The sequence below is a fragment of the Microcaecilia unicolor genome, chromosome 6, assembly GCF_901765095.1.
Source record: "Microcaecilia unicolor chromosome 6, aMicUni1.1, whole genome shotgun sequence".
Classification (NCBI taxonomy): Eukaryota; Metazoa; Chordata; class Amphibia; order Gymnophiona; family Siphonopidae; genus Microcaecilia; species Microcaecilia unicolor.
In genome coordinates, this window is record NC_044036.1 from 75,806,074 (window position 1) to 75,817,087 (window position 11,014).

The window sequence follows — 11,014 nt, forward strand, 5'->3', positions numbered from 1 at the left end:
CATGTGCAAAGTGAACATTTCTGTAATGGAGTAGTACATGCTGCATATATTTAATAATGTAGCTTTCTGTTGAAATGATTCTGTTCTTGGTATTCTTTTAAATACCTTGCTTTACTTTCCAGAGTGAAGGACTGTTGCCATATTTTGGTAATTTCCGTCTGCTTGCAGAGTTCTCTACTCCATTTGTGAATCAGAGGTAGGTATCCATAAAGATAATTGATGTACTTGTACAAACATATAGTTCAGCAGCATGAAGAAATATATTAAATAGAAGGGAATAGATCATTTTATAGCTGCTTAATCCTGAAGGCTAAAAACAGAAAAGTGAGTGACACTTTTTTTTTGCTGGTATGTGATCTATGAGTATTAGAACTAGCTATAGCGGTGCCTCAGGTATCACTGCCAGAAACACTGTAGCGCAACTCCCCTTCTCTCCCTACAGAGCAGTACCAGAAGCACCCTAAAAATAGCCCTGTGTGACATAGAGGGGCATAATCGAACGCGAACGGCCATCTCCATGGGCGCCTATCTCCGAGGACGGGTACGCAAAGGGGTGGGACAGACTATATTTTTGAAAAAGATGGGCGTCTATCTTTTGTTTCGATAATACGGTTTGTGCCGGGCAAATGCATCGGATTTGAGTTGGGCGGTATCGGTTTTCAGCAATAATGGAAACCGAAGGCGCCCAGCTCAAAAACTAACAAATCCAAGGCATTTGGTCATGGGAGGAGCCAGGTTTCGTAGTGCACTGGTCCCCCCTCACATGCCAGGACACCAGCCGGGCACCCTAGGGGGCACTTGTAACAATTAAAAAAAAAATTAAAATACCTCCCAAGTCCATAGCTCCCTTATCTTGGGTGCTGAGCCCCCCAAATCCCCCCCAAACCCCACTGCCCACAACTCTACACCATTACCACAGCACTTATGGCTGGAGGGGGGCACCTAGATGTGGGTACAGTGGGTTTTGGGGGCGGTTTGGAGGGCTCCCATTTACCAGCACAAGTGTAACAGGTAGGGGGGGATGGGCCTGGGTCTGCCTGCCTGAAGTCCACTGCACCCACTAACAACTGCTCCAGGGACCTGCGTACTGCTGTGATGGAGCTGGGTATGACATTTGAGGCTGGCATACAGACTGGAAAAAAAGTTTTTAAAGTTCTTTTTTTTGGTGGGAGGGGGTTAGTGACCACTGGGGGAGTCAGGGGAGGTCATCCCCAATTCCCGCTGGTGGTCATCTGGGCAGTTGGGGCACTTTTTGGGGACTTGCTCATGAAAAAAATGGGTCCAGAAAAAGTGACCCAAATTCTCGCTTCTGGCGCCCTTCTTTTTTTCGTTATCGGCCGAGCGCGCCCTTCTCTCCTCGGCCGATAAACACGCCCCAGTCCCGCCTTCACCATGCCTCTGACACGCCCCCGTCAACTTTGTTTGTTCCCGTGACAGACTGCAGTTGGAGGCACCCAAAATCGGCTCACCATGGAAGTAGTTTTTCTTTTATTAATATGTGAAAATAAATGTAGTACAGAGACTGCAGAATGTTGTGGAGGTCACATACACTTGCTGAGTCTCCCTGTGTTGCCATGGCAACCACAGGGTAAACATTCTGTAAGTAGCTGTTTGTGGATAGTTGGAGGGAAGCACCTTACTGACTGGAAGTGTACACTTTGAGATCTCCTGTCAAGCCTAAAAATACCTTTAAACTTGATGATATTGGTATCAGAGGTTGACGGAAGATACCAAGGCATGAGTGTGATTCAGAGTGAGATTTAGTTTAGCTGCTTCAGACAGGTAAGTGCATGAGAAGTGCAGGCAGAGCTGCTGTGAGACTGGAGAGCCCACGGTGGTTTATTGAGCTCTTGAGCAGAGAGCCCTGACAAGTTTCACATTGCAGAGAAAAGTTTGTTTCAGAGATATCAGCCTCGAAACTCTCTGAAAGATTTCTGAACCTTAAAGAGTTCCAACTGTCACCTCTGATACCAATATCATCAAGTTTAAGGTATTTTTAAGCTTGACGGGCGATCTCAAAGTGTACACATCCAGTCAGTAAGTTACTTCCCTCCAACTGTCCACAAACTGCTACTAACACGGTTTATCATCCTATGACTGAATAAGAACACCTTCCCAAGGCATTCCTACACCTTGGCTCAAGCAACTCCTTAGCATTGATCTCCAGTCCAGAGAAAGCAAGTGCACCACAGCACCGCTGTCTAGCAGATTCTGTAAAATTGTACCCTCTTGCCAAGTATGTGCAGTATGGGACACAGAGACCCCAAAAGGCATCAGTGAGTGGGTAGGAAAACTCCAGCTTGCATCTGCTCCTGACAGCATCCATAATCCACTGATTGGAGGTGATCCATGCCCATTCCTTGAAAAGTGCAGACGGCTAACTTCCTGTATGCTGTGCTGAGGAATGCACCCCTAAATACTCATTAGGGGCTTGGGCAGCTTTCCATCCTTGGCAATCCTTTCTGCACTCAAATATACAGGAAGAGCTCTGACCCTGGAATCTGGCTTGCCATTACAGTAGCACAGAGCCTTCCTTACATAAGACCTTTCAGCCCCCTAAGAGGAGCTCTTAGGCTCGTCCTCCAGGAGCCTCTTTTCCAAAACTTCTCTTCTGGGGAAAGAATCTCCGCAGACCAGTTCTGCAACCATTGTAGCTGCCTGGTTGACATGTCACTGCCATGGATCTAGGTTCAAATCAGGTCACATAAGGTAGCCAACCATATGCCATCCCCAACTCCAACTGGCCCATTCTCTTAGGATCATCCTCCCTCTATCCAGAGATTTGGATCCATTTCATGCGGACTGTGGAAATGCAGGCATTGCAAATAAACCTGCAGTCCCAAAGTCAAGTTTCAACAGGGTCTCGAGTTTAGCGCCTTTCAGATGTGGCGGGCGCACTAGCATGGGATGCTTCTCAAAGCCACTTACCTGGCGGGCAAATTCAAGTGCCTGGCCAACAGACTGAGCAGGGTCATACAATCCCACAAAATCAGCATGGGTGTTGCTTGTGAGATCTTCCAAGCATGGTGCACACCCTCAGTGGATCTCTTTGCCTCTCAGTCCAATCACAAAATTCCTCAGTTCTGTTCCAGGCTCCAGGCCCTTCACAGACTAGCGTCAGATGCCTTCCTCCTTCATTGGGGGACAGGACTTCTGTATGTGTATCCTCCCATTCCTCTTGGGGGGATAACTTTACTGAAACTCAAGCAAGACATGCGGGACCATGATCTTGATCACTTCCTACTGGCCCTGGTAGATCTGGTTCCCTCCTCTTCTGGAATTATCCTTTGAAGAACTGTGGAGATTGGAGTGTTTTCCAGCCCTCATCACTCAGAACGATGGCTCTCTTCTGCATCCCAACCTCCTGTCTCTGGCCCTCATGGCCTGGATGTTGAGAGCTTGGATTTTGAGGGTGTCTCCAAAGTCTTGCTGGCTTCCAGGAGATTGCAGTAAGATATATGATTCTTTCAAATGGAGGAGGTTTGCTGTCTGGTGTGAGGGCAAGGCCCTAGATCTTATTTTCTGCCTTAAACGGACCCTGCTAGAATACCTTCTGCACCTGCTTCTTTTGATCCCAATAGGATAGGGATTGCCATCAGGACCCTTGAGGGTCATGTTAGGGCTCACAATGTCAGAGCCTGTAGCTCACTTGAAGACAGCCTCCATTGAAGAAATTTGCAGGGCTGCAACATGGTCTTCAGTCCACATGTTCACATCTCATTACTTCCATGAGCAGGATACCCGATGCGACGGTCGGTTTGGACAGACAGTTCTGCAGAATTTGTTTGGGGTCTAGAGTCCAACTCTACCCTCCTAGTTCCGTTTTGTTCTGTTCCAGTCTGCACTTTCACTCAGATTGTATATAGTTTCAGGTTAATTACTTTTTTTGCCCTTGCTGTTGCGAGGTCCAATTCATCACTGGTTGTTGTTTTTGGTGAGCCTGGTAGCTAGGGATTCCCATATGTGAGAATCGTAGGCTTGCTTGTCCTTGGAGAAAGTTGAAGATACTTATCTGTAGCAGGTATTCAAAGACAGCAGGCCTTATATTCTCACGTACCCTCCCAACTCCCTTGGAGTTGTCTTTGTTGTTTTATGCTAGTCCCATGCTCTTGTGGCGGGTGGGAAGACACTTTCTTATTTGCGATGGAGCAAGTCTTGCGCTCAAAGTCCTATTTTAAGCTTGTTACAAGTTCCAGACCAACAATGCAGGCCAGCGTTACCCATATGTGAGAATATAAGGCCTGCTGCCCTCAGAGAATACCTGCTACAGGTAAGTATCTGTGCTATTTAGACTTGGTACTTGGAACATTACCTTCCTGATCCCTCAGTAGTTGCTGTCCCCCTCCTCACGAATGTGAAACTGACAAGGGATAGTAGGGTCTGTAACACTGTCAGGACCTATGGAGATTTTTAATAGACCTCTTTGCAGCTCATGCCTATTGGTAAGTGCAGTGGACTGATAACCAAGGGACTCAGATTCAAATCCCACTTCAATTCTTGGGAGGAGGGGGTGTTAATTGTGAAATACCTACTGTACCTGAATATGTAAGACACCTTCAAGCCTGATGGCTATTGAAGTGGTGTTCATTCAGATACAGGAGATATTTTAAAAAAAACCACAGAGGTGAAGTGGGATTTGAACCAGGGTCCCATGATTCTCAGCCCACCACTCTAAGCATTAGGCTACCTCTCTGGTCTGCACTGATGTCTATGTGGATCAAAAAAGAGGCTCTGAGTGTCTTGCAGCAATAGAGAAAAGCAACACCAAAGCAGACACTATGAAGTCCAAAAAGTCTTTATTCAAACAATCCCGACTTAGCCACGTTTCGCCAAATAGGCTGCATCAAGGGTAAACATAAATAACTAACCAGGGATACACAAGACTTAGCCCTGGCAGTAAAACTGAGCATCCAAGATGAGTTCAGTAGTTTCTTAAGTCACAGATGGCAGAGCAACAGCTTCATACGTCTGTGCAGGGTCCCATGATTATCAGCCCACCACTCTAACCATTAGGCTACCTCTCTGCTCTGCACTGATGTCTATGTGGCAATTTTATAACATTGATGTTCCAATGTTGCCACAAAGATGTCCTTTTCCCTTGTTTTCCCTATTTATTATTGGGATGTTTCACTTTATAAAATGGATGTTCCTGCTGGATGTCAATTCTCATGCTTTTTAGAATAGGCTGCATGTCTGCAGATCCTATTTTAAAATACATGTGAAACGGACATCCATATGTGACATACTGATCTGGAGGTTCATTTTCAGAGTTGGATGTCCTTTCTAAAATGGTGTGCTAAACTATGTAGTAATACTTTCAAAATAAATGGGAAAATATATATTTTTCATTCAGCACATAGTTCAGCTCTGGAACTTGTTGCCAGAGTATATGTTAGAAGCAGTTAGCTTAGTTGGGTGTAAAAAAGTATTGGACAAATTCCAAATTCCTGGAGGTAAAATCCATAACCATTATTAAGGTAGACTCTTACAGCCACATGGGAATCTCAATGTTAGAAACAATCTTCATATACTACACCTCCCTTTCTCCACCCCCCCCCCCCCACCCCACCCCACCCCATTTGGACTCAACTTTATCCTTGTGACTGGACCAACACAGAGTGCTGAGGACCAGTCAAATCTACCAATGCTTCTGAATAAAACTATCCCAGACTTTCAATAAGGCTTTTCTTCTCTTGAATGTGTATTTAGCTTGTTGCAGTTCCTTCAATAATACCAGGTATAATTTGTTTCTCCAATACCAAAACGAAGGCAATATAGTTTCCAACCAATGATTAAAGATTGTTTGTTTGTTTTTTTTACCCACTATGGAGGCCTTATTAATAAATGTTCTATTCCCCATACCTTGAATTCCCAGTGTTTCAATGTTACTACTACTACTTAACATTTCTATAGCGCTACTAGATGTACACTGAACATCTAAGCGACAGTCCATGTTTGGTACACATTTCCGTTTAAACTTTTTGTGGGTATGGAGTGCCTAAGGACTTTTGTACCTACTTTTTGTGTGGGCAGAAATTTGGCAGGAAAATAACTTGTGTAGATCCAAAATAAATACCCTTGGAGCACCTCTTTCAAATGTGGCCTAAAGTGCATGCACTTTACTACAAGTCATATAATTTTAGCTGTATTGGTGGAGGGCAGTTTCCAGATAGCCAGTTCACAAGTGTAAATGCCAATGAAATTTTTTTTCAGAATGGGGGGGGGGGGGGGGTGCACGGATTATTCCAGCATACAATTAGAAAAGTTATATGGGGTAAATTCTAGAAATGGCGTTCAAATTTAGGTTCTAGGAAAAATCAGCACTAAGTACAATTCTATAAAAGGGCATGCTGGGCTGAGTGCTCTATGCAGAATAGCCCTTGAAGTGGTTTCCTGTGCCCAATTTTGGGTGTGAGGACTTATGCCTGCTGAAACCTGGTGTGTAAATCCTGGCTTGCAAGTTGGGCATGTAGCCCCAGTATTCTGTAACACCATGCCTAAATGTTAGGAATGCTCCTGACCCATCCATGCCCCTTTCATGGCCATGCCCCCATTTGGGTCGCATGCAAGACACTTTGGGTGCATAGCATTATAGAATAACGTGCAGGCAGATGTGCATATAATTACAAATCAGTGCCAATTAACACCAGTAATTGGTTGTTAGCACCCAGTTGACTAGTTTATGCACACATCAGTGCTCCATGCCCAAATTTGGGAATCCAACTTTGGACGACCTATGTAGAATCAAGTGGATAATGTCTGTATTTTCTAAACACTGCTTGTTTTGCAGGTGGTTCCTTGAAACTCTGGGGTATCCAAAGTCTTCAGCTGCTAACATGCTGAACGGTATAATGATGACCATCATGTTCTTTGTGGTGAGGATAGCCGTCATACCTACTTATTATGGACGTACAGTTTCTGCCTTTGGAACAGAGGCATTTTACAGGCTTGGCCTTGGTCCCCAGTGTGCCTGGATCATCTCCAGTGTTTTGTTGGATGTCATGAACTTGATATGGATGCTAAAGATTGCAAAGGGATGCTATAAAGTTTTTCATCTCTGGGTAACACAAACAGATAAAACTGAAGAGAAAAGAAAAAGTGAATAGAATTACATGTGAAACTATTCTAGTAGCCACATTGGTCCTGGAGAAAAGCAGAGTCTTAATAAAACTCTGTGCAAAATGCAGTATTTTTACTGCAACATTTCAGAGCATGCACATTTTTTCACCACAGCTCCTTTTCTGGAATTCAGTTATTACCTCTTGATTTGACCCATTCCCATAGCTAGCTCAGCTGTACATCATCTAGTCCTCATGCATGGAAAATACTGATATCTACCTACAATCAGGAGTGGAGGAGTAGCCTAATGATTAGCATAGTGGACTGAGAACCAAGGGAATGGGGTTTGATTCCCACTGTGGCTCCTTATGACTCTAGGAAATTCACTTACCCCTCCATTGCCCCAGATACAAATCTTAGATTGTAAGCCCATTAGCATTTGGCTGTATCACAGAAAATCAGTTTTATTAAGAATCAAACAAAAATGTTCAGGTGAGTAGCCCATGCAATTATATATAATCAATCAAGCACAGGAGCAGCATGCTTAATTGGTGGTCTGATGCACTCAGGCTTTGTAAATCATTTTTTAATACTCCTGCATGTCCAGAAGAGATTTTTGTTGACTTGTAAAGATTCTGCTTAAAAGCTGATATTAGAGGTGCCAGTTCAGTAGGTGCTATAGGTGTTTGAGCACCTCCATTATTAAGCAAACTCCTTGACTGTGTATAGGGAGAGAAGCAGGACTTTTGGGCACTGTGGTACAGGCACATTGGCACCAGACTTTTGGCCACCCAAACGGGACATTTTAAGCCATCTCTCCTCCCTCCTCCGCAGTGACTGGGATCTGAACCTGGGGCAGTCTGGACCAGTAGAGGTACAGTGCTGCAGGCAGGGTGGTCCTCAGAGCATAAGAAAGATCATAGCTGCCCCAGGATATGATCTTCATTATGAGTCAAGTATCGATTCACTTTTACGTGTTCTACACCACTCAGGATTTTGTAGATCTCTATCATATCCCCCCTCGTCTTCAGTTATCCAAGCTGCAGTGCTCTAATCTCTTAGAGGAGTTCCATCCCCTTTCTTATTTTGAACCTTTTCTAATTCCCTTATATCTTTTTTTGAGATTTAGTGACCAGATTTGCACACAACACTCAAGGTGAGGTCGCACCATGGAGCAATACAGAAGCACTATAATATTCTTCATTTTATTTTCCATCTCTTTCCTAATTATTCCTAGCATCCTGTTTGCTTTTATGGCTGCTGCCACACACTGGGCAGAAGATTTCAGCATATTGTCTTATGATGACACCTCGATAGTTTTCTTGGGTACTGACTCTTAAGGTGAACCCTAGCATCAATTAACTATGATTTGGATTATTTTTCCCCAAGGAGCATCACTTTGCATTTTTCCACATTAAATTTCATCTGCCATTTGGATACCCCGTCTTCCAATTTCCTAAAGGTCTTCCTGCAATTTTTCACAGTCCGCATGTGTTTTAACAACTTTGAATAGTTTTGTGTCATTTGCAAATTTAATCACCTCACTTATTGTTCCGATTTCCAGATAATTTATAAATATGTTAAATAACACCGGTCCCAGTACATATCCCTGTGGTACTCCACTATTCACCCTCCTTCACTGAGAAAAATGGCCATTTAACCCTAACCTCTGTTTTCTATCCATTAACTAGTTCCTAACCCACTATGAAACATTGCCTTCTATCCCATGGTTTTATAATTTTCTCAGGAGTCTCTCATGAGAGACTTTGTCAAAAGCTTTCTGAAAATCTAGATACACTACATCAACCATCTCACCTTTTACCACGTTTATTCAGGCCTTCAAAGAAATGAAGCAGAATGGTGAGGCATGGCTTCCCTTGGCTGAATCCATCCTGCGTATTTTCGAAAGAGAAGGCCGGCCATCTTCTGACACAAATCGGGAGATGGCCGGCCATCTCTCAAGTCCGGCGAAATCGGCATAATCGAAAGCCGATTTTGGCCGGCCTCAACTGTAGTCCGTCGCAGAGTCGGCCAAACTTCAAGGGGGCGTGTTGGAGGCGTACCGAAGGCGGGACAGGGGCGTTGTTAACACATGGCCGCCCTCAGCCAATAATGGAAAAAAGAAAGCCGGCCCTGACGAGCATTTGGCAGACTTTACTTGGTCCACATGTACCCACATGTAGGTGCCCCCCTTCACCCCTAAGGGCTATGGTAGTGGTGTACAGTTGTGGGGAGTGGGTTTTGGGCGGGATTTGGGGGGCTCATTACCCAAGGTAAGGGAGTTATGTACCTGGGATCAATTTTTGAAGTCCACTGCAGTGCCCCCTAGGATGCCCAGTTGGTGTCCTGGCATGTCAGGGGGACCAGTGCACTGCAAATGCTGACCCCTCCCATGACCAAATGCCTTGGATTTGGCTGAGTTTGAGATGGCTGGCCTCAATTTCCATTATCGGCGAAAACTGATGCCGACCATCTCAAACCCGGCCATCTCTGACATTTGGCCGGCCCCAACCATATTATCGAAATGAAAGATGGCTGGCCATCTTTTTGATAATACGGTTCGGGACCGCTGTTTGCGTGGCCGGCGCCATTCGATTATGCCCCTCCCTGTTGACTCTGTCCCATTAAACCATGTTTGTCTATGTGTTCAGCAATTGTTTTCTTATATCTTCCACTATTTTGCCTGGCACTGAAGTCAGGCTTAATGGTCTGTAAATTCCCAGATCACCCCTGGAACCTTTTTTAAAAATAAATGTTACGTTTGCCACCCTCCAGTCTTCAAGTACTACAGACAATTTTAATGAATGGTTACAGATTTCTAACAGCAGATCAGCAATTTCATGTTTTGAGTTCTTTCAGTATCCTGGGGTTCATACCATCCAGTCCAGGTGATTTACTACTCTTTTAATTTGTCAGTTTGGCTCAGTACATCTTCCAAGTTCACTGAGATTTCTTTCAGTTCCTCTACATCATCACACTTGAAAACCATTTCTGATATAGGTAGATCTCTTACATCTTCTTCAGTAAAGACTAAGGCAAAGAATTTATTCAGCCTCCTTGTTATGGCCCTGTCCTCCTTGAGTGCCCCTTTTAATCTTTGATGACCTAATGGTCCCAAGGATTCCCTCATAGGCTTTCTGCTTCTGACTTATCTGAAAAACTTATTACTATGAGTTTGTCCCTCTGAGGCAAGTTTCTCTTCATATTCTTTTTTGGCCTTCTTTATCAATGCTTTGCATCTAACTTGCCAGTGCTTATATACAGTGGTGGAAATAAGTATTTGATCCCTTGCTGATTTTGTAAGTTTGCCCACTGACAAAGACATGAGCAGCCCATAATTGAAGGGTAGGTTATTGGTAACAGTGAGAGATAGCACATCACAAATTAAATCCGGAAAATCACATTGTGGAAAGTATATGAATTTATTTGCATTCTGCAGAGGGAAATAAGTATTTAATCCCTCTGGCAAACAAGACCTAATACTTGGTGGCAAAACCCTTGTTGGCAAGCACAGCGGTCAGACGTCTTCTGTAGTTGATGATGAGGTTTGCACACATGTCAGGAGGAATTTTGGTCCACTCCTCTTTGCAGATCATCTCTAAATCATTAAGAGTTCTGGGCTGTCGCTTGGCAACTCGCAGCTTCAGCTCCCTCCATAAGTTTTCAATGGGATTAAGGTCTGGTGACTGGCTAGGCCACTCCATGACCCTAATGTGCTTCTTCCTGAGCCATTCCTTTGTTGCCTTGGCTGTATGTTTTGGGTCATTGTCGTGCTGGAAGACCCAGCCACGACCCATTTTTAAGGCCCTGGCGGAGGGAAGGAGGTTGTCACTCAGAATTGTACGGTACATGGCCCCATCCATTCTCCCATTGATGCGGTGAAGTAGTCCTGTGCCCTTAGCAGAGAAACACCCCCAAAACATAACATTTCCACCTCCATGCTTGACAGTGGGGA

At 44.4% G+C, this 11,014-nt stretch overlaps 1 protein-coding gene across 1 annotated transcript in view; it reads left to right on the forward strand.

Annotated features, from left to right (window-relative positions):
- The window catches only part of TLCD4 (TLC domain containing 4), a 120,603-nt gene extending 113,213 nt beyond the window's left edge, over positions 1 to 7,390 (forward strand). Inside the window, exons 6-7 of the mRNA XM_030206389.1 lie at positions 123 to 196; positions 6,791 to 7,390. Of these exons, the coding sequence (XP_030062249.1) occupies positions 123 to 196; positions 6,791 to 7,106 (390 nt within the window). The 3' untranslated portion in view covers positions 7,107 to 7,390. The remainder of the gene's footprint in view (positions 1 to 122; positions 197 to 6,790) is intronic.
- Positions 7,391 to 11,014: the final 3,624 nt, after the last annotated feature.